General features: G+C 48.6%; 1 protein-coding gene across 1 annotated transcript in view; it reads left to right on the top strand.

The window, feature by feature from the left end:
• Nucleotides 1-24,118, top strand: part of LOC142588087 (apoptosis-resistant E3 ubiquitin protein ligase 1) — a 95,214-nt gene that overhangs the window by 17,334 nt on the left and 53,762 nt on the right. The window contains exon 3 of the mRNA XM_075699548.1: nt 9,063-9,510. Within this exon, the coding sequence (XP_075555663.1) occupies nt 9,063-9,510 (448 nt within the window). The remainder of the gene's footprint in view (nt 1-9,062; nt 9,511-24,118) is intronic.

Below are 24,118 nucleotides of genomic sequence, written 5' to 3'. Positions count from 1 at the left end.
GCGTGTGATCCGGGTGCAACAATTGAGCCAACTCGTTTGGAGCTGAAAAAACAACAGAAATGACATATATGGTTATCTGGTTAACCTTGAGATTATGACTGACACGGTGTACATGAGGGCCTACCTCTGGCTTCACACGCTACGTTTCCTTCGAGTGCGTTTTCACACTGGCAGCGCGTTAGCTTTCAACTTCTGCAGCAGGGTCTCAATCACGGAATTTAAGACAGACTGAGGGAAGCGTACTTTTAAAAGTAGGCTTCAGAATTTAACAGTCTGCCTACTACATACGCTGTGCTAAAATAAGCTGTTAGCGTTACCACCCGAACCGGGTGACCGATTGCGCCCGGTAGCTACACCGCGCGCCTCGGCTCGTATGACCAGACAGCATCTGGCTGGACCTGTGGCAACGCGCTTATTTATATACGCCGTAGCCCGTATGCTAAATATAATTGCGTGTGCTATACGTACCGTCAAACCTCGATATAACGACCACGGAATAACGAATTATGGGATATAACGAAGTAAAATGGTCTCACCGTTGTTAGTGCAACAGCTAGGTATATGTTTGTAACGAATATAGGGTATAACGAAGCTATTTATTTGTCAGATGAAACTATGTTATAACGAGGTTTGACTGTACGTGAGTGCTCATTGCAGTTGACTAATTTTACTATTTTGGACTTGGTGCTTATCCACATAAGAACAGTATATCGTACAGCGCGTTGCAGAAAAGGACGAACACGGAAGGAACTGGACACACTTTGTGCCAACTCGCGGCCGTTTATTTCGAAGACCACCTTTATTGGGGGCGAGGACTTACGGAGCCGCCATCTGTCGAAATTAAGCGCCTCGCTTATGCGTAGCTTGAGGGATAAGGTGGCGCGCCACTCATAGGTTTGGCTGTCGGCGCTCAATAAAAAAACACCACGCGGGAGCCCTCCTGGGTATTTCTGTGAGTAATTTCGAAACGAAGGAAGTTTTTTTTTACTATCAAAATAATGATCTTGGGCAACAGAAAGCACAGAATGGTTTACAGACTGTGGGAACCTTTGCCGAATATGTACAGTGAACGCCCACAGCGCGCGGTCGCCGCGATGGAGTCCGCGAATCGACTTCTCTTGCATGAAACGTCGGTAATCGTTGAGAGCGAACTATGCGAAATATGTGAAATATGTTCTTATAGCGGGCTGTCTGTATATCCGAACGGAGCATAACGGAACGAAGCCTCAATGCAGCGATCGCACGGGTTCACGGCGACCGACTGCGCGTCTGCGTGCATGTCCGCGCACAGCGTTTCGCTTTCGCTGCGAGCACGTTTTCGCGCCGTGCCTTGAGTTTTAGGCCGCAGCATGTAAGCATTTGACAGTACATCAAGCAACCGTTTTTGCGTGGACGCTGTCAGAGCTGTTCAAAAGTAATTTCGTCGTAACTAGGGGCTTCGACGCCTACGGCGGCGACTTGTGATGTCCCACCGCGACGATTCAATCTTTTTTTCTTTCTTTTCTTTAAAGTCTTGGACGATTTAATGTCATTATTTCGCAAGTTGCGTCGCATTGTATGTTTATGGGTCTTGTCAGCGAGCATTTACCCGCTGCTTCTTTTTCTCGATGCATTTTTTCTTAACAATACATATCATTGTTTGGTGCTACACAAGCATGAGCGTATGCAACGCCTTTCTTTAATGTGCTTGTTGCCGTTCTCTTTCCAATTCAGTGAACTTGCCAGTATCTAACATCAACAAGTTCATAGACCAAAGCTTCATGCTTCATAACATCACCCGGGCAGCGCACGCGGGCGAGCGTCTCAGTGCGCGCTTTCTGCATGCTACTCACCGAACATCGCAACCCCGACGCCGTATCAGAAATCTTCTTCGCGGAAGTGCTTGCTGCACACCCAGGTTGTGGCCGACGGCTGCTTGATGGTTCTAAGTTTTGCGATCCAAGCTTCGCGCAGCTTCTTGTCCTGCGAGTACGTGTGAAGGCTGATCACCGGGGCTCCGTTGTGTACGGCCGGCACTGCTGCACCGAGCAGTAGCCTATACCATGTTGGACGCCTTCAAAGGCAGCCACTACCTATCGTAGGGCTTTCGGGTGTTGTCAAGCACGCACCCGAAGCAGGAAAACCGCCCCACTTAATCATAACCGCAGCGCAGGTGGGACTTTCAAACTTTCGTTTTCAGCTCGCTTATTTGGCGGTTCCGAAGCAGCCGACGCGGCCGCCGTGTCCTCGTCATCCCTCATACGACGTCACGCCTACAGCAGCGCCAGCTTTTCCAGTGGTGGAGCTCGCCTCCAAGGGGAGGGGGGGGTTCACTGCTCATGTCAGGCTACAACATCGACAGCTACTTCAACAACTTTGTCGTGGTTAACATCCAGTGTGGCCAATCTTATCGCACGCGTGTGTCGCTGCTTTAGTCGGCGGCAAAATAACGATGTAGCGCCGAATACGTCGCTGTCCAACTCAATCCATATAGATGCGCCCGCCAATCACGTTTCTTTATTTCAGTGACGTCACTGCTCAGGCGATAGCCTTTCAAATATCGCGGTCTCTCGGGAACTGTTTTGGAGTGTGGAGGCGCAGTGTGGGGGTGCAGTTTCGTGGTCGAGAGCGTCTTCCGAATTCTTGGGTTGTCCGTCACCAAAAAATTATGCAGATCCCACGCACTGTGGGAATCGATGTAAGCGAAGCTTTCTGTGCTGTTTGCTTTTATTGACGATAATTAGCGTTGGTTTCGATCGCGAAAGCTTAATTTCTTCAACGCTTAGTCTAACACGAGAGTGTTAGATGCTAAACGTTACCTTGTGGGCACCACTGCTGTTTGTCTGCGTAGTACACAGAACACATAGGGAGAGGTGTTTGCTTGAGGCATTGTCGAGTGCCATATTTCACAACCTCTGAGAGGGTTGAGCATTGTCATTGCGTCACATTGCACATCACATCGTGGCAGAAGTATCAAACTTGAATTGGATTATGGGCCAAAACCACAATTGGATTGTGACGCACGCCGTAGCGGCGGACTCCGGATTAATTTTAACACCGTGATGCTCTTTAAAGTGTCCCAAAAAACTAAATGCACGTGCGTTTTCTATTTCGCCCCCCGTCGAAATGCAGCTCCCGTGGATGGGATCAAATCCACGGTCTCTAGCAATGCCATAGCCGCAAACCTACCGCGGCCGGCACAGAAATGTTGATTTGGCGGTTGACCGTTTCCGTAGTGTCGCCTGGACTCTACGGTGCGCTTTAATTAATGCGGCGCTGTTTCTGTACGCCCTGCGTAATTTGTCGGCTTGACATATTTGCATAATGTTTATTTTTTGGAAATAGCAGGAACGTACTGTACCGTACCTGGAGCTTAAGCTTATCCAGTTTTTCCGCAACCGCTGTCGTATAGTAGTAAGGTTTCCTTGACTTGTCACGTCGCCTTCCCCCTCTCCTCTTGTATGGTAACTGCCTCTTTTCGTCCATTTTTTTTCTACAGTTATACCTAAGTCCCCTCTGCCTCTTTTCGTCCATTTTTTTTCTACAGTTATACCTAAGTCCCCTCTGGACTTGCACGTTAGTAGAAAGGGAAGCGCTGCAGTTTCTGCCATGCTTTTGAGGGGGGTCACGGACAGCTGTCAAGAGGCTGATGTGGGGATGCCCAAGAAGCTCCACAGGGCATTGGGTACATTCGACGCCGTGGCGTCCAAACGAGTTTTTCGCGCCGCCTTTCCTCTCTGACTCGCTCCTCTCATGCATACACACGCTCTGAACCATCCTCCGACGCGGCGGGCCAGACAGCAGCAGCCACAGCAGCAACAGCGGGAAAGTCGAAAGAAGAGGCAAAGAAAGCTTCGCTTTAAGAATATAGAAATGCTAATTCTTTATCAGACAAGGAATTCTGTTCGAGCTAGATCGTTAGCGTTTCAGAGTGGATCGTTACGCCAAACCCGTTCAACGTGTCGCCTTCTGGATAACCCGAATCTGTGCCCATATGTCATTGAACGCGAAGCGTATAGCCACGCCTCTTCGCCTTGTGCGCAATTTCCGGTAGAAGAAAAAAAAATCCAACTTACGACCGTACCTATACTCTCGGCTCCATAGTAGAAAATGAAAGATCGCTGGCGAAGAAAGAGCGGAGAAAGAATAAGGACGGCAGGTCCTTTCCTTCGGGAGACTTTAATAGGCGAGCAAAAGAAGGGCGATTATGGACACAACCAAGGCGGCCGCAGTCCGTATTCACGCTCGCAGACGTATAGAACGGGTGTGTTATTATTATTTCCGGTCGTTAAGTAAAGGGACGTGACGGGGGTGGGGGGGGGGGGGCGATCGCAAACGTGGTGCTTCCTTATATGTTTTTTCTCTTTCTTTTACTGCGGTTACCCGTTCTTTATACGCTGCGAGTCGTCGTGGCGGTGAAAGAAAAGCGGCAGCGAAAGACGGACTTTGCGCCCTAGTAGCGCGAGAAGAGAGGTCGTTGTCCTTCTAGGACCTCTTACCTTTTCTTTCTTTTTTTCCTTCGCACGTTAAGCTACATTTTCTTATTATACTCCCCGCCGCCGTCTTTCATCCCCTCGACTCTTTCACTTCTATTCACTTTATTCCGCTGTATTCGTCTGCATTTTATTTTTTATTTTAAATGTTGGCTGAGTGTCCAGGGAGATTTTGCGAGCCCTCTCATCGGCATTCAGCAGGGCACGGGCGGGCAGGTTGTGGGAGGACAACAAAAAGTCAATAGAAAGTCAACACGCTGAAGTTTCTCTCCTAAAAAAATGGTTCGCGGAAGGCAGCATAATGTCGACGAAATCTCAGCAAATGATCTTTTCACAGCCGGAGTGCGTCGATGGCAACAGAAGGTTGGTACGATGTCTGAATATAGTGAATGAGTTTAGAATGGAAGTCATTTGGCCCTTATAAGTAGTTCTGTAGTGTGATGACACTATAAATTTACCACATAAAGTCTGACAATACAAAGTCGTTAAAAATACGATTATACAACCCTTTTTGCAAGAGGGCTGCAAATTGTTATAGAAATTTAAAATTTAATGTAATCATGGAGACTGCCACATGACATTAAGAAATAGTGAGTGAGATTCACGTGGAGGAGTTATTTTACACGGCATTGTATGTTAAATTTAGTTTTCCGAGGAAAGTTTAGCAGAAGGCAATGATAAGTCTGTTCCTAATTTCGAGAGAACGAGTGTGTTTTTAGGCGCTTGTGATACCGCTTATAATAAAATTACGTTGCAACACGTCGTTCTTCTCTAGGAGAATGTCTCGCAATGAAAAGTCAATAAGATAAGTATTGGTAATCAATTGACGACGAGTGTATTGGTAGACCATTGTGAGTAAAATCGCTGTAAGGGATTTACAAGACGTAATACGTTGCGTTTCCCGTGAGAAGTTTAGCAGGCTATGGCAAAAAAAGAAAATCAACGGAAACTCTGTAGATGATCACTGGACAAGCGAAGCTGTTGGTGATTGCGAGTAAAGGGAGTTACATGACATGGCACGATGAGTTTCCCGGTCGAATTTTAGCAGATTCCGACTAAATGTTAATGGAAAGTCTGTAGACGTCACTAGACGAGCGCATGTTGAGGCGACTTCGAGTAAAGAGCTGTTGTAGGGGAGTTACAAGGCCTGATTCGTTGAGTTTGCCGAGAGAAGTTTAGGAGATTGGCGACACGAAAACTCAATGAGAAGTGGGTAGATAAAATCACAAGACAACGGTTGTACGTGCACACGATTATGAGTAAAGACCGCTGACAGAGACCTTACAAGACGCGGTACCTTGTGTTTTTTCGAAGGAAGTTTTGAGGAAGTCAATGAAAAGTCAATAGGATAATCTTCATAGACAACCAGTGTATCTGTTTGACAACGCAAAATAACTAAAAGTAACTATTCCATGTCAGTTTGTGAATGAAAGTGTTGTGTGTGTGCAAGCAGTCGGGTCCAAAAACGTATATACCTTTCACCTGTGCACACTCCAGTGTAGCTATCGATCGAAATTCGTAAATCTCATTTTCGACGTGCTTCTTACGTATTTCTTCTAACGGAAAGTAAAGTAAGGAGGAAAACAAAAACGAGACGAGGATTTTAAAAGGTCGTCTAGAAGGGAGTTCTATATGCGAAGCGTGGCTGTGTGCGTGTTGTGCAAATTTGACTGAGAGGAATCTGCAGTATATGTAAGCCTTCGATCGTTCGTGTGTTGTGTGTGTGCAATGTCGTTATGGGTGGGTGCAGTTTTGGGAGAGCGAGTCATTTCCAGACTCGCCTCGCATTTTCTCGGTGGTCGCTCGCTTGTATGTTTCGCTTGTGCACGGTTTGGCTGTTTCCTTCGCGTCCGGCATTTATTATTTTCTTTCGATGTTTTTTTTTTGCACCTCCTGGTTTTTGATTGTCCGACTGGCAGTGAAAACGCGTTTCTTTTCTTCATTTTTATTTATTTCATTTTTCCCCATCAATTCCTTATCTAAGCCCCTCCGCCCCCCTCCCCCCCCGGCCCGCGGATTCGACGGTTTGTACCAGCTGACATTCGGTTTTTCGAGACCGCGACGCCCTGTATGCCACGTCCAAACCCCGCCCACTTCGAAAGAAACCCCTGCGTTGGTAATATTTTTTTTCTCGCCGATTTTTCAGTTTCATTTCTTTCGCTTCCGCGTCTGCTTCCTCCCCCAGTTTCTTTATTTCTTTTTCTTTTCAGGCATTCAGGGGGGAACAGGAAGTAAAGGCGCGAGCTAGACGGGCGTGACATTTACTGTGCGTCATTAGAAATGAGAGAAACAAGGAAGTTCAAAAAATAGATAGACATTGTGGCGTTCGACGCGGCTATTGGGGTTCCAGACAATCCGCCCTGAGCACTTTTTTTTTTTGTAAAGCGGGCTTTTCCTGTCGTTGACTTTTGTATTAGAGAAGCACGCTTTACAGGCGGTATTTCCTGCGAACGGTGCGTAGGTTTGCTTGCCCTGCGCGTTGTTTTGTGGATTATTGAATAAGTGTTTGGACGGTTTACCTATTCTTTAGTTTTCAACTGCTTTTAGTGTGTCGACAGTAATTCGTAGCAAATGTCTTCACCATGCTCAATCGACCTATAGCTCTGCGCAAAAGCGAGGTAGCAGTTTGCGAACTAAAAGGAAGAAGACAGTCTGGCGCCATCTACATTTCTCTTTTGTTTTCACAGTTATTTTTGTCCCTCTGTCACTCTGCACGGCGTCTGGCCTATTTTATTGACGAAAAAAGGTGTCGCTGATCAGATTTGTTCTCTTTAGCCTTTAGCACGCCAAAGACACATGGGCAGTGTAGACAGACGTAGACAAAGCGCTGTCTGCGCTGTCCCTGTGTCTTTTGTGCGCTAAAGGGTAAAATGGAATAGCAACGTGCGCAAACTTGACTTCTTACAGATTTACGCCCCGTGAGGTGACGTTATATGTGTCGTCTTCCTCTTGCTTACGTACGTCGTGTGGTGTTAAGTCGAAACCTGGCGCGTTTTTGTTATTCTTACTGGTTTAACTGGACTGCTCGTTCGTTCATTCGTCATCTGCCGTGACTGCAACCTTCTCATGCATTTTTCAAAATATTTGAAGCCTATAAAATTCGGCACCGTCGCGAATTCGTGCTGTTATGCGTAGTTCTGTCTCTTTAGAGAGCTAGGTCTCGTGGTTGCATTTCGCAGAAGTCCGTGTATGTAGCTTTTTTTCCCTTTATGCTTTTATTGCATTGGCTGTTGTGATCGTTGTTCAGTGAAGCTTGACGCTCCTGCAGCTGGGTCCCCCCTCCCCTCCCAAAAAAAAAAGAAGAAAGAAAAACGACGCGCATCGGAGGTGTCAGATCCGCGACTTCCATTAGTGAACCCCCGGACTGCTGGGAAACGACACCCTCGAGGATTGGAAGGGATAACCACCGCTTTCCTCCGGTATCGCTGTATTTTTTCAAGTGATAAGAAAAAAAAAACGAAGATAAAGAAAAATAAAGAGAAGTGCTTTGATGACGGGGTCGCTCACTACGCCAGGGTCGTTAGTGCGCGGTTGTGTTGGCCTGTCTCGGTAAAAGCACAGTACCAGCAGGCTCGGTCGGGCAGAGCCGTTTGCGGTGAAACACTGCAAGGCAAAGTACGCAAGGCAAAGTACAAAAGCAAGTACGAACATTGCAAGGGAAAGTACACACAAACGCACGAGCGGCACTCGCCGTGGCACTGCGTGTGTCCTAAGAACGACAGTACCCCCCGTGAAGCCAAACTGCAGTTATTCAAATGGACCTGACGGCCATTTAAGGAACGGTTTGGTTGCTCTTCTAAGGGAGTACAACTGGCGATTACTGCGTAGGCGCGCGCCCACGCTACTGAAGCGTTCCGTCTGCACTTTCGTGATTCCCCATGTTTTGCCTTACTATTCATGTAGAGGTGATGCGACAGTCGTATGGAACTGTTTGAAAAGAAGGAAGGCCGTAGGAAGGGAGAGAGGAAGAAAAGAACATACAGAATACGTTCGAAAACATTAGACTGGCTTGCGGGTTCTAAGCGATTGGAGTTCCCGAGTCAGGGATTGTGCAGCGGATTATCTTGGCCACAGTCCAGCAGACGTACACAGGAAGATGAAGGCTTGAACACTGATGAACAGTGGTGGAACGAAGGATCTAGCTGGACCTAACATTTTCCACAAGTTGGGTAAAACGAAAAAGAAGAAAAAAAGGAAAAGAAGCTCGTGTATTTCGATTTAGGTGCACGTTAAAGAACCCCGGGTGGCTAAAAAACTAATCCGGAGCTTTCTCCCTTACAAATGTCTCTCGTAGTCCCAGCGGTGGTCTTTATAGGACATTTTATAACCCCCTTTGAATGACCGAGACAAGTTCCCCTCGTCGAAACGTTTGCTCCGGCCACATACTTCCTTTCGATCACCGTTGGCCAGTCAAACAAAGGGATCGGATTTGACGTCCGCGGTGCCATCTGCAATCGGGCATACGTAAACTCTGCGCCCCCCTCCCCCCTTTCGCGGAACACCGATTGCGGAGTTTTCCGGCTCTCCGACCTCCCTCTTCCCAACACTCATCTCTCTCTCTCTCTCTCTCTCCGATTCTGCACTTTGCAGGCTGCGACTCGCTCGTCTCCTGCTGCGACTTGCTGCTCTCCCCTCCTCCTCCTCTCTCGTCGCCTGCCCCCTCTCCCGGAGGAGGAGAAGCGGGAGGACCGCCTCACCCTCTCCACTCGTCTCCTCCTCTCCCCTTCGCCTCCGGCGAGCTGTACGGCGCGCTGCGGCCCGCCGCTGAGCGGCTGCGGTCGAGGCTAGTGTTGGAGCGCTGGCTGCGCGACCGGCGCCTGCTGTCCGTCGTCGCGGCCCGGCGGAGCGCGGGCTCGGACCCGGACTCTGCGACGAGCGACGCCGGCGGCGACCACCACACGGCGTCGTCGTCCGCTCGTCGTCGTCCAGGCGCCGGAGAAGAGGGCGGCTGTGACGACGCGGAGGACGCGACCACCGGCCGGCGGTCCACGTCGCCCAAGTGGTCCTTCTTCGGCCGGCCCGTCCCTGGATACGGCGGGTGAGTCGCGGTGTCTTTCTTTCTCGCTTTCTTCTTACTTTTTCTTTGTTTTTTTTAGTGCGCCTGGATGCGTTTGGGTATACTGTAGGCCGTTTCCGTGTTTGCTCGCGGCGCTTTCCCCCCCAAAAAAAGAAAAGATAATTTTATTGCGAACGGTTGACACATGTCATGACTTGCAGGAAAATGTCTGTACTGCCTTTATTCTTTGCCCACAGTATTTGGAATTGTTAATAACAGAAACTGTTAACCATGTTTGATACCACTTTCGCAGTTGTATTCGTGTCCCGCCCCTACTACAGCCTTATATATAAGGCTAGCAGTATGTATTAAATAAATTATTTTAGAAATGTATACACAAACTGGACAGTTTGTACTAGTACATATTCAAACAGACGCGTTTCAGTTTTGTTTCTCGGTTTCTCTTTGATTTCCGCCGTTTGGAATAAGTTCACCTTGGTAACGAAAAGAATGGCACGCTGCAATCGCCTGGAAATATGTATGGGACCCTCTAGCGTAGGACCACTTTCGCTCCGAATTTAGACGTTAGATTAGTGGACAACTTTTTGTTGCACTCAAAAATAGCGCGACAAAGCTGCTTACGCGAGCTCGACACACCAAGCGCGTTTCTCATGTTTGAACAAACCGATAGCACGCGTGTACCTACGTTCGTATACGGGACGAAACATTTCGTGTTTTTTTTTTTCTTTCTTCGCATACTTGGCGATGCCAAGAGCACGCGCCACGTACCGGAGGTCCTCTGGAGTCACGCACACACACACTGCTGCCACAACTCGTATATAAAAGGCTGTTTACGTGTCTGCGTGTGGTTTTGGGGGGCGTGTTGGCGGTCGCGCTGCGTTCTTTCCGCCGCAGGGTTATTTCGCTCTCGTGTCACGTTTTCGGGTCGACTGATACGCCTTCCGAGACCCTCCGAGTTTGTTTACTCTTTGTTTGTTTTTTTTTCGGGTAGAGTCCGGCTTTGCTTACCAGTAGAGCGCGTCGGACGTAGCCGAAAGTATAGAAGTACTAAGCTCGGATATGGCTATAGCGAAGCGTTATGCGAAATGATTCGGATATAACGAAGGAGTTGCACCGGGTGCACGCAAAGACTGATCAGTAGTAAGGTGTCGCCCGAGTTGCCCTTTCTTCGGCTGGGCCCCCGCCCGCGGATACAGCTGAGCGGTGGCGTATTTTAATGCAGGAATTTTAGCTTATAGTTGGTGATCGGACATCTGCAGGACAGCGCTGGCGCTTTGGGCCGAAAAGAAAAAAAAAAGATCCCGTAGGAGAACGATTGAATACCACAACCATCTGTCCTTCCTACATAACTGTCTTGTCGCCTAGTCTGTCCTTCTGGTAAGAAACACCGTAGTGCTAGTGAAGTACCAGTGATTCTAATGCTAGTAAAGAAAGAGCGTAGAAAACACGAGAGGTATAGAACCTCGCATGTAAAACATTTGAGTACTGTGAATACCAGCTGTTCTTCCTGGCCTATCGTCTTCTCGGTTCTTCAATGCGACGTACGGTTCGTTTGCCCTTTTAGGCGATGGAAACTTCTAATATCCCGTGTTTTCCCTTTCTTTTCTTTTGTTATGCGGCGCGGATGCGTGTTTTGGCGCGCGCTCAATGCGTGTGCATGGTGGTGGACGTTTCTTGCTTGGCGCTGGTACGTGCTCTATGCCATACGTGAATAACGCTCTCGCGGGTGACCGTTCCGGATCGCACGAAACTTTTTGAGAAGCGTTAGGTTGTTTCGTTCTAATTTTTTTTTTTTTGGCAACGCCGCGGGAGCGTAGAATTACAGGGACATCCGTTGGATATGGCCGACAGTTATGTATATAGAAGCAGTTCTATACGATCGGTTATAGTAAAGCGCATCAATAAGACTGGCTATAGCGCAGGAGTATACTTTCTCAGGATATATAGTGAGATGTTTGCAAACTCTCGGTTTGCAAACGCAAACTCTCTACGGGCAGCGGTAAACCATGCCCCTACACAGGAATTCCCGAAAGGTGTGTTAACGATTCTCTTTTCTACACCTTCGTTGTCATATGACGCGTGAGTTGCGCTGATTTGCTTGCATTTCCGAAGATGATTTTTTTTGTTCTTTTGAGATGGGACCACGGGTGGGAGCGTAATGGTGCCCCGCCCCCATCAGTCACTGTCGCTCGTGGGTGTTCGTGACATTGCTCGAATGCGTCTGCTTCTCAAGCGGAACCGTCTCGTGCAGGGCCTTGCTTTCACGTGCACGTTACACGTTGTCGGATAGAGTGGGAAGTGCAAAGGCTGCTGACTTTTTTGAGGAGGGGGGGGGGGGGGCGGGGGGCGGGGTCAGGGGGTCTGTATGTTTTGTGCGTGTGTGCGTGTCTGCAGTTTTGCGAACGCTCTTTACTTTCTTATGCGTGCCTTTTCTCGTTTCGGATCGAGGGAGATAGAGATTGCGGACGCCCTACCGCCCTCTCTGGCTTTTTTTTTTCTCTCTCTCTCTTTCTCTCTCTTGCAAGCATTGGCGGCTGCTAGAGTCCGCCTGGATAGGAGGCGGTAACACTTCGGCGCCGATATCTGCAGCCGCGCTCGCCATGAATCACAGCATCTGCTGCGGCGGGAAAGTCGGAACCGTGGGTAATGATGCCGCGCCGATTCTGCTGCGCTGTATATATACGTATATATCGCCCAAAGTGTTCGCTCTCTCATGCCTAAGTGTTCACACTTGTACGCACAGGCGTAGTATAGAGCACGTCGCTTTTAAGTACCTTGAGCATCTCGGACCTCCTCTGTTCAACTTACAGTCGAGCGCCTCTAGAACAAATGTCTCCTGCAACGAAATGGCCTCTGTAACGAAGGAATAACGCTGTCCCGGTTCCGTTGTGAACTGTGCTTTACACGACATTTACAACGAATTCTTTCGGAGACCCCAAGCGGTTCTTTATGAAAGCGTTCTACCGTATATTGAAACTGCTTCCCGTTCGCTATAGCTATTAGTTATGTGGCACATTCGACTGAGCGCAAAAGAAAAAAAAAAAAAAAAGCCGTCGAGCTGTATTACGCAAAATACTTTACAGTATGCGTTACCGCGGCTTCGTTAGCGCGTACTTTTTCTTTCTTTCTTTCTTTCTTTTTTTTTTTGTCGCGATGTATCTCGGTTTGCTCGGTTAAACGACCATTCGAAGCTTTCGCAACCATTAACCCACCGTGGTGCATACGGCTCGGATGGCTATGTAGAAGTTGCGCCGCTGCGAACGAGGTCCCGAGTTCGACTCCCGAGTCCCCGGTGGCCGCTTTGCAATTGAGGGAAGAATGCAGAGAGAGAGAGAGAGAGAGAGAGAGAGAAACGCTCACTTACCGTGCTTTGGGGACCCGTTAAAGGGACACTAAAGTGAAAAATGATTTCTTCTGCATCAGTAAATTACCGGTTCTACAACACTAAAAACATCACTCTTACAACGATAAGACGTTTGGTAAGCCAGAAAAAGCGCAAGAACGAAATACGGATGGCGACGCGCCTGCTTAAGTTCCCGCACCTGGGGGCTGTGACGTCTTGGATTTTGATGGCATCTTGTAGGGCCTACTGATTATATATAGCGGCACAGATTGACTACATTGTGTTCTAAAGGAACCAAATATTAAACATGGCAAGTTTCGGGAACCTTTATTCAGCCAACGCGGCCCAAATGCGAAAACATACTTTGGAATCCCTGACGTCATGCTAACGTACGGGCGCTGGGGTTTCGGCGCGAATTTCAAATACTGATACTTGGACCTTCATTTTCTCATCTAATAATCAAACTATTTCTTGAAATGACTGCCGGCCGGGTTCCCAAACAATGCCTCATTAGCCTAAACTGATTTATTGCTTCGATTTAGTGTCCCTTTAACGAACGCCGGCTATCCTTAATTAACCCGGGTCCCTCCATTTTAGAGCGTCTTTGATTACCACCCAGTGTGCCAGTTTCGCAAAGCCCGCAAATTTATTTTTATTATTATTATTATTATTTGTTTGTGTGTGTGTGTGTGTGTGTGTGTGTGTGTGTGTGTGTGTGTGTGTGTGTGTGTGTGTGTGTGTGTGTGTGTGTGTGTGTGTGTGTGTGTGTGTGTGTGTGTGTGTGTGTGTGTGTGTGTGTGCATGCATGAGCTTGCATTGTTCTTCCTGTGCATTGTTCTGCCCAGTGCGCCAGCACCAAGACCCTCGAAGTTGTTCCTGGGCACTTTAATAAACGACTTGGATTGACTGATTGATCGTTATTATTTTTATTTAGATTAGGCGCATTGTCCCTCAATGACACGTTTGTAATGTGCCATTACAATCCTGGACGCGTTGGAAAGCGACTTGAATTAGAATTCGGGTTGTAGCGTCTTCTTTGTATTGTGCCGAGGATCTCGGAGGTCACAGCGCATGCAGTGTACCGCATACAGCTGACACAGATGGACGTGGTGCGCAACACAACGTTGTTCCTCAGAAGATGAGCCGTGTTCGCTGTGCTTAGAGCCTGCAGTGCATTCGCGGTAAATGAATTCTGAGTTACAAGAATCCTCGTCGAAAAAAAAAAAAGAAGAAATGCCATACTCCTCATATCCAATAAGCTCATGTGAACATATCGGGATCCCACATATAAAAACCCGTATGCTCCCATATATCATATGGGGCGAGTCTCATGTGGTCTCTACATGAACGTATGAGCCCCCCCCCACCCCCACCCCCCCATAAAAATCTGTTGATAGGTTCCCATACCTCTTGTAGGGCACGTTTCGGATGATTATGTGAATGTATGAAGATAAAAATATGCGTATGTTCTCGTATGCCATATGGGTGCCTGCTCTCGTGTATCATATATGGAAACATATGGGCTTTTTTTTTTATGGTAACCCCATACGTTCATGTAATCATATCAGAAATGCTACATTTGAAATGTGGGAAAGAACCGGTTTTTTTTATGCGGTACGGTTCATATGGGATTATTGGATGTGGGACTTTTGGATTCTTCTTTTCTGTAGGGTTCGCTGAAGTTGAGCATTCTGTCTGTCTGTCTGTCTGTCTGTCTGTCTTGTCTTGTCTTGTCTTGTCATGTCTTGTCTTGTCTTGTCTTGTCTTGTCTGTGTCTGTCTGTCTGTCTGTCTGTCTCACACACACACACATTTTAAAGCGAGGGGATAAAATTATCTGAATCCATGACACGCGCTTCCCTTTCTGACCTTTTTTTGTGACTCACCTACTCTTTGGTGCGAAAAAAAAAATAAATAAGGGAAAAATATTTTGCGCACGCGCGCTCTCGTCGGCTTTGATCGCCGGGTCACGTTCGTACATAAGCTGCTTAGCGCGTCGGTTTGTCTTCACCCACATCGGCAAGAGCAGCGCACTTTTCTGCAGGGAGGAGCGCTCATGCGAATCGAATAGCGGACTCGAATCGGATTGGACACCATTTCGTCTCGGTCGGTCGGCATAGTCCCCCTAAACCGTCCAATAGCGTCGCATTATAGTTTAGGATCGGAAGGCGCCGCTGTACATGACGGCCGTAGTTTTAAGGACCCGCTGGCTACGCAGATATATATTTAAGACGTGTTACTGCTGGCGAAAGTTGGTCCTTGCGGATATCGTTACGAAAGACTCACTTACTGCTTGGCTAATTGATCTCGCTTTAAATAGTGAGGTAAGTTTAGCGGTGACCTTCTTTATTAAAAATTCCTTACAAAAAAAAAAAAAAACGTCATTGCGACAAACGCCATCGACCATCATCGTCATCTTTCTGTTTTACAGTTTTGGCGTAACTGGCAGCGAACTGATCATGGCTACTTTCTATGTATCGCTCCGATTCGCCTTCGCATACGTCGTCGCTTCACTGTCATTGTGTAGTCTAATTCTTCTCTGTCACAAAGGCAACTCCCAGGGTTCTCCAGCCGTGACCTCAGAGATATCAGCGGCGCTCGTTGCGATCTCGGAGGCTACGCTCTAGTCACGCAAAATTTCTTACAAAAATTTCTATAGTAGGATACAGCTTAAAAAAAAAACAGCAGTTGGCAACCAAGGCACACGCACCGCGCGGGGTCGTTACTCCGCCAGCCAATCACAGAAGCGAACAAAATGGTCGTCATGTGGCCATTTCAAGATGGCGTCGTACTTGATACTTCCGGAGTTCCGCTGTTCTTGAAGAGTCTTTTCATCGGCGGAAGTGATGAGGTGTGCAACAGACACGGACAAAGTGTATCACTTTCCAAAAGTCCGCGGTACAATTCATCTCCCTACTGGCTCCGTTTTACTCATGAAACTTCACCGCCAACTGAAATTAAACTTGACAATAACTAGTTGCAGCGAAGCAGGCGTTTTATTTCAGTTCAGTAAAGAATTTGGATTTCACCGTTTCACTCTAATAGACGAGCGAAAGCGTACAAACTTACGCGCTTGTAATTTTGTTTTTTGTGGTTACCGCCTTATTTAGGTAACAGGGAAAGCCTGAAGTACGAACTATTTGCAGCCTCGCGGAGGAACACTGGCCGGTGGTTATGAGGGAGTGGGTGGGGCTTCACTTCAAACATGAGTTGTATCCGACTTTAGACGGAGCACTGTCGTGGTTATGATGGGTGTGTCATACGGTGGATTTGTCTAATCTTTGTGATTCTGGCTTCGGACGATTTCCTCGTGGCACGGTTTCGTTACGCCTTACGTTTCTAAATTTGTATTTTTCTGGCACGCGCATCGCCATTGCGAATTGTTGCATTCATATCACGCAACATTTCGTTGAAGAAGGATAAATTTTGTACGGTCACAGTTAGGCTGTTCGAAGCCGGAACAACAAAGTTTCTGGGCAAATCCAAGTGTACCACCCTGCTCTAGTTGGCTGATCCATCGCACTTGCAAACCTCGTATATATACGCTACATATAACGCCAGAGTTCCTTCTAATCAATTCTTTTCTTTCTTTTTGGAAACTCAATGTCTCCAGTTATACGCCCACATCTCGGCTACCCTTTTCCTTCCTACGCCCGCGCATTGCCTCGTTTGATCACTGCATCCGATCCTTTGTCGTCCCCCACGGACGTCCGTTTCTCTTCTATTAACGTCCTGTAGACGTACGGGAAGCTGTCGGCCGGTTGCGTGGGTTTTGCGTACTCCCCCCCCTCCCCCCCCCCCACACACACAAACACAAAAAGAAGCCTGACGTGACGATCTATATGGTCTGCTGCGCAATAAACCTTTCACCGAGGCCATTACAGACAGAGCACTGCTAAGCAGGCTCAGTCTCTGCACGCTCGAGACAATCAGGGAGCTAATGCTATGACGTCATCGCCTCTGCGGTGATGTGTTCCCAGCAGGGCAGAGAGCTTGCCGCGTTGTCTTGTCGATCTGCTGCGTCTACGTGTTACGAGGCGTCTTCTAAAGTGTAGGAAAGCGCCTGGGTTCTCGGAACTGTGACGTCACGACCCTCGGGATGACGTTCCCGTTGCCGCGAGTGCAGTGATTCAGTTGACATTCAGTTGTGCGTGTTAAAAAAAAAAAAGAACATTTGAATTTTACTTTGTCGTTGCCGTTCTAAAGAGCGTAGGTGATCGTTGCATGCGAATGATATTACGCCCTTTGGCCGAAACTTACCCTCGTGCGACAAAAAAGAAAAAAAAAACGTCACTTTTTGGTTAAGCCAGCCGAATGAGGTTCTTGTTTGTCTAAATCTCGTTATTTCTTTCTCTATTTATCTTTTTTTCGTGATCATTGACCGCGTTTGCGTCAATTTCAAAAACCATGTAATGCCTACTCGGAACGGTTTAATCTCCGCTCCAAAACTCGCGCTAATTGCCCAAATACCAACTATCCTCCAAAAAGGCGGCATCACAGAACAACGTACATAAGTCAGTGTATAGAACAACCCCACAGACACGTTCAACGCATGTTCCGAGAATAGTGAGAGAACGAGAAGAGAATGACAGGACAAAAGAAAGAAAGGAAAACGCTTCGTGAATAGCTCTCCCCCTGTACCAAAATGACCCGAGAGGCACGCGAAGTATATGCATCATTTTAACGTGCGCACACATGCAGTCCGGCCATTCTTCTCTCGACATTAGGCTTTTTGCTGGAACAGCCCCCCGTGTTCTGCAGACCGGTGTGTTTGCGGTCCAAGGTATGGTTTACCGCTCTTCGGAGACTGGAAATGCGCCAGCCTGGCAATCTGTATAGTATACGCAGCAAAGAACACAAGAGCTCGTTTTATGGCGTGCTGTTTCGGGGAACTATATAGATGGGCCGGAGACATCCCCATGCCCCTCCCTATTCGGGGCGGAGCGTCGGGTGTACTATATGGTGCGTACGATTTTTAGTGTGCGATGCGTATAATATACGTATACTACTAAACGTATGTTACACGTTTAGTATACGTACGCTCGAGACAGCCCCGCGCCGCTCTTCGATGCGGACCGTCTTGCGTACTCTATGGCATATGCGTCTGTAGTGTACAGGTAAAGAACGCTATACAGATACTAATATGCATATAATATACGTATTGTTGTATGCGTCTGCTAGATATCTGTGCGGCCCCTCCTCTGCTTCAGTAATTCTTGCTCGCCATTCGATCATGCTATACGCGCAATGTAGTGTACAAATACGGGCAGTAGTGCAATGATGTAGCATTTTCGTATACCCACCATAGATATACTGAGAATGGGGCCGTGTCTGGGTGAAAGAGGCTGCAATCTTATGTGCAACCTCTCTCCGTAGTTTATGCACTGTACACACACACACACACACACAAAGTGTATTCACCCCACGTATAATATATATACTACATGCATGCGGGTTGTATACACGCTCTAAGCTGCGTATGGTGTCGAAATGTGGCTGGGCGCGGCCACTTCGTCCGGCCGCCGCCGCTGCAGCGATGCCTCCCCGGTGCCCCGTATGTGCGGGTGATTGCGCGACACCTATAGGTGCGCGCGCGGATTGCCCATGTCGTCGCGTTACGTTGCCCAATCTCGGTATGCGGCGTGTGAAAGTGCACCTTTTTATTTTTGCGACACAGGCACCACGCCGTTATATATACACGCGTGACCATCGTGCGTGCGGTGTTAGTTTTGTGCAAAGCTCGGCGCCTATTTGCCTTCGCTTCGCGCTCTCCCGCTTTGCTTTGCTTTGCTTTGCTTTGCCGATGCGTCGGTAGGCTCGCGAGTGCTGATGATGGTGTGCGGCGGTGGATGGTCCGGCAAGTTCCGCGCGTGTCACGCCAGGTGGCGTGCTCGTCGTTTATGTCCGTTTCATTTTTTTTTTTTTCGAAGTGGCGTTTATTTCGGCGCGGAGTTATAGCCTGTTCTCTTTCTCTCTCTCCCGCCCCCTCTCTGCTGCCCCGGTGCAGTCCCATCGTGTTATACTGCGACCATGGCAGAAAATTGCTCGCACTTGGAAACGTACAGTTGCTGCCACTTCACGCGTATCCGGTCGGAGCCGAGTCGGATCCGTATCGCGATGCCATTTGCGTCTCTTCGTAAATGGCTGCGCGCTTTTTTATTTATTTTTTTTGTTTTTGGCGGCGGGTAAAGCGGGGGCGGGAGGGGGGGGGGAGAGGGTGGCGGTGACGAACGGGAACGGAATGTGAATCTTTAGGGTCGATTTATATAACGCTCAGTCCGCACGCCGCGGCCTTCCGCAGGCGTGCGGTCTTGCGGAAAACTGCACACGTGCCGCAAAAGGGTGCGCACAAATTTAGGTTTGCACTGGGGTCCGCGCGAGCAGCGTATAAGCCGAAATTCGTACGCCTACGCGTTCCACATGTGCGTACTTCCGGAAGAACTGCGGACTTGCGGAAAAAAACTGCGCGTGCCGTACAGAGGGAGCGCAAATTTCGCTCCAGCCATAATATGCAGCTGCGACTGGTAGACGCGTAAATTCGTACAAGACTGCAGTGGTCCTTTTTTATTCTTTCTTTTCCTTCTCTTTTTTTGCGAAATGCCGTTAAATTATATTGCCCGGTTGTCCCCTGGCTGGAAAACCCGGCTGTTGTGCGAATTGATGCGCGTGATCGACGATGCGGACTGCGCAGTAGTGTATCAGTGATACACTTGTTGTCCCAAAAGGAATTTTATTTAATTAGCCGATTCTTTTGAAATCCACGTGCATCGTCGATTAAGCAGTGCATCTGAGGAGGTGGGTGCGCTGTATAGTACATTGATGTGCCCTCCACCAGATGCCCTGAAAGCGAGCACTCTTGCTCTCGTCTTTGTTTTGTTCTTCCATCTATCGCGCTCGCGCTGTTGTTTTTGTATGTGTTTGTATATACGAGAGAAGGGAAACCGCGAGGGGCTCGATTTTTGTTAAATCGCGACCTTATAAAGCCAACAGACAATCAAGCCAAGGAAAGCATCGGAGAAATATTCGCTGTGGCTGAAACTGAAAGGTAGAAAATAGTGGAAAAGCAAATGAAAATGAAAGCGGGACGAGAAGATAATTTGCCGCCGGTGACAGGCGAGCCCACCACCTTCGCATTACGCGTGCAATGCACTACGAAATTGTGTTACAGGGACGGCCGTCAATCCGTTTTCCACTAATTTGGGTATTTATGTATACTGGATCTAGCCACTGGAGTACTGTTAGCCAGGGCCACTCATTGAAGCCGTGGCGGTTGGATGCGGAACACCCCCTTATTTTGCTTCCCGATGGCGTCACGCAACACGTGAACTTAAAAGACCAGGCACGTGGCTAATAAACCTCCGTATGCTGTATACTTAATGACCTTAATGTTGCCAGATTCGAGACCCTCGCTACGAATATACATGTGTGTTGCGTTTTCGTTTTGTCGCGTTTTTCTTTTATTTTCGCCCCCCCTTTTTTTTTTGCCTGCTTGCGATTCCCTGTACGTTCTTCGAACGTGCCCAGTTTCGCGCGCGGCGTGGTCGCACACATAACGCGGTGTGTACGTTTATAAGTTCCGCGCAGCGAAGCGAAAGCTACGGGGGGCGTCAGTCAACCATGCACCAGAAGGAGGTTGGCTCCCCCATTGTCCGCCCCTGATCGCCCTCCGCGCGGCGCCGACTGAGTGCATGGAACTGCTTTCGCGGCAGGATCCGCAGCGCGCAATGGGCGATCGCGCCTCCCTCTACTACTTCTTCATCATCATCATCATCATCATCATCATCGTCGTCGTCGTCGTCGTCGTCGTCGTCGTCGTCGTGCCTACTCCGGAACGTGCTGCCTCGTTTCGTCACTGCAGCTGCAGGATGACACGGGCTCCCGCACAGTCGAAATGCGTTTATAACGAAGTGCAGGGAGCCTCCGAAATCGCACGTTATGCGGGTCTTGCAAAGGTCGCGCTCCGCACGCCTTCCAATAGAACGGGGACAGAGTTATTCCTTCGCTATACGGGTAATTTCGCTGTATAGGCGTTCGTTGCGAAGCCGCTCGACTGTATTGTGTTTCTGCTCGCAGAACGTAATTATGTAGTTGCTGACGCGCGCGGTGATATAAGGTTTCGGTACAAAGCCTTTTTTTTTCTCGGGTAAGCGGAGCGCTTCCTCTGGCGAGAAGAAAACAATCGGGAAGTGCGCGCGCGTGCGTGCGTGCGTGTGTGTGTGTGTGTGTGTGTGTGTGTGTGTGTGTGTGTGTGTGTGTGTGTGTGTGTGTGTGTGTGTGTGTGTGTGTGTGTGTGTGTGTGTGCGTGCGTGCGTGCGTGCGTTTGTGTGTGTACGGTGGGAAAAGATATCTCTCTCAGTCTCGAAGCGGTCCCACATGTCATTAACAGACGCGGAAGTTTGCGCCCACCGACGGGAGGTTAAGGAGGGCAGAAGACGCGGAGGGAGTGCATATATATAGGGTAGTGATCGCCTTTTTTATCTTCATTTTCTTTGCCTTCTCAGTGGCGTGTGCAAACAGCCCTTTTCGCTTGCGGCGGCTCTATGCATACTATGCGGGCGCGACAAAGTGCCCTCGGCGCGCAGGCTCTTCTTGCTGGCGCGGCCAAGCAATCAATCACGCTAGCCGGCGCGCCTTTGTCGCGACAACTCACCCCCCCCCCCCCCCCCCCACACACACCTTCACTTTCCTCGTCGGCGTGCTGTGCAGGTCAGCGCGTGTCTGCGCGCGTCGTTGGAGACAAAAAGCTCGAGTGTGGAGTTCAACTCGGCGGAACATGTATGCATCTGGTGATACGTATATCAACTCCCATTATCCCGTAATTTTCCAGGTTTAGATTGAACTGTATACAGTCGGGAGCAGTGTGAGCAGGAGCGCCGAATTCGTATTCTTGATTTGTGGCTTCATACCTGATATGTTAGTATACTAATATGATGATAATAGGCCAATAATGATATGTTAATATGGGTATGCTCAAGTACTACTATTACTACTACTACTACTACTAGTAGTAGTAGTAGTAGTAGTAGTAGTAGTAGTAGTAGTAGTACTAGTAGTAGCAGTACTAGCAGTATTACTAATACTAGCAGTAGTAAATAACTTTATTGGGGTCCTGAGGAGCTAGGCAAGGGGCCTGCTAGGTAGGCCCCCACCCAGTCGTTGGCTAGTCCCACGTCGGAACAGAGAGGCCATGCCTCTCTGTTCGTTCACGGGCCCTCTGGACAGCCAGGAGCTGGACGTCTTGTGTGGTGTCTGTGATGGCCTTCGTCCAGTCTTCTTCTCGATTAAAATCCTGTAACACAGGGCAGTGCCAGAGCATGTGATTTAATTAACAAAATTCAGTGCCACAATCTGGGCAGAGTGTACGCTCAAGTAGTTTTATTATTTTTTTTTCGCTTTAGAGCGCAGCTCTTAGGCACCCGTTCCTGCATTGAGCGTCGGCGTCCCTCGTTACCGAGTCAACGAGCGCACCGAAAGATGAAAGAGCGAACGCCGGGCGCAGCGCTGAATGAAAGGCGGTCATAGCGAAGAGAGCGCGAGGAAGAAAGCGGAGGAGGAGGCTATACATTGAAAGCATGAGGCGGAAAGTGGAGGAGGGGAGGGTATGGCGAAAGGGATGACGAGAAAAGCCTGCAGTGCCTCGCAAGACGGGCTCTGCGGCGACGACCGCTACGAGGTGGCGCCAGAGTAGCTCGCCGTCGTCTGTTCACCGATGGCGTGCTGCGAGCGCGTGTCCGCGGATACCATATATGGAAACAAAGCGCTGCATGAGCGGAAGTCTGTCTGCGGCGACCGCTGTGAGTCGCGCCCACGTGTCACCCGGCACGCGCTACCTCTCGCGATGTCCCGATTAGCGAGGCGGTCGCGCCACACTTAGCTCCGTTTGCAGCGTGCCGCACGAGACAGATTGTCCGCGCCAGTCAGCGTATCGCGAAGTGGAAACGCGTATAGATGCTGCACGCAAATTTCGCATAGGGAGCATCGTAATCCTCGGTGATTTTTTTTTTTTGTAGGAGCACATTTTTAGGAACGCTTTTATGTGGGAAATCTGTGTTTGGCCACTACAGCCTCTGGAAAGCAATCTGGCTGTTTCCTTAGCATATTGCTCGAGGGAGGCACATCAACGTTGAATGTGTAAGTCCATACCCATTTCTGCACATCTAAACGCATTATCTCGGAATGCCATCCAGTGTACATATCCGCGCTGTGTACAGTGAGAAAGGAAACAAAAGCCGCTCGTTCGCTATCTGGCTGAACTGCTCACATCCCCGTAGAAATTTTGAAGTTCTACGCTTCGCCACGTTCAGTTTGGTTTGCGTCGTTTGTATAATTATCTGTGGGGCCCCGCTAATGTACCGGGTGAGGTCGCCTATTGCGTGTCTAATTAAGCGCCGTTTTACAGCTTCGCGCGATGGTATAATCACCGCTCGCAATCAAACGCTGAAACGCGGTTCATATGGCCAAGCCATATGAGCCGCCGGTTGAATGGCGCTGCTTTATACAGGATGTCCCAACTATCTTGCTGCACCAAGATTTAAAAATATCCGAATGCCGCGTAGCTGGACAGAACCAAGGTAATGTTGTTTGCCGTCGATTATTTTTTGCATTCCGCCTCATATCGTAATATGCAATTATTCAACTTCTCAAATGTTATGATCGGACGAAAAGTGTTGATGAGAACATAGTGGCTCAACACGAAAAACTTCCGATACGGCTTTCCGTTGCTCAATACGCGCCACATAAAAGTGTTTCTTCCGAGCGTGAAAGAAGCCCGCGAATACACGCAAAGTGCTTTCGGGCGGCCTGTCGCGCAGCAAAACTTTGCGTGTATTCGCGGGCTTTTTTCACGCTTGGAAAAACGCTTTTATGTAGCGCGTATTGAGCAACAGAAAGCCGTATCGGAAGTTTTTCCTGTTGCCCCACTATGTTCTCATTAACACTTTTCGTCCGATTATAACATTGGACAAGTTGATTATTTATTTAACACTAATTATGTAATTAGGCGGAGTGCAAAAAATAATCTGAGTATCTTCAAGCGACGGCAAACAACATTACGTTTCTGTCCAGCTACGTGACATTCGCATATCTTTAAATATTGGTGCATGATAGTTGGGACACCCTGTACACTACAACGAAAAGGAAAGAGACGCAGGTATAGATCGTCTTCATCATCATAACCTGTCTGTCTGTCTGTCTGTCTGTCTGTCTGTCTGTCTGTCTGTCTGTCTGTCTGTCTGTCTGTCTGTCTGTCTGTCTGTCTGTCTGTCTGTCTGTCTGTCTGTCTGTCTCT

This window comes from Dermacentor variabilis, chromosome 7, assembly GCF_050947875.1.
Source record: "Dermacentor variabilis isolate Ectoservices chromosome 7, ASM5094787v1, whole genome shotgun sequence".
NCBI classification, from domain to species: Eukaryota; Metazoa; Arthropoda; class Arachnida; order Ixodida; family Ixodidae; genus Dermacentor; species Dermacentor variabilis.
Note: the sequence above shows the minus strand (reverse complement) of the source record. Positions and strands in the feature narration are given on the sequence as shown.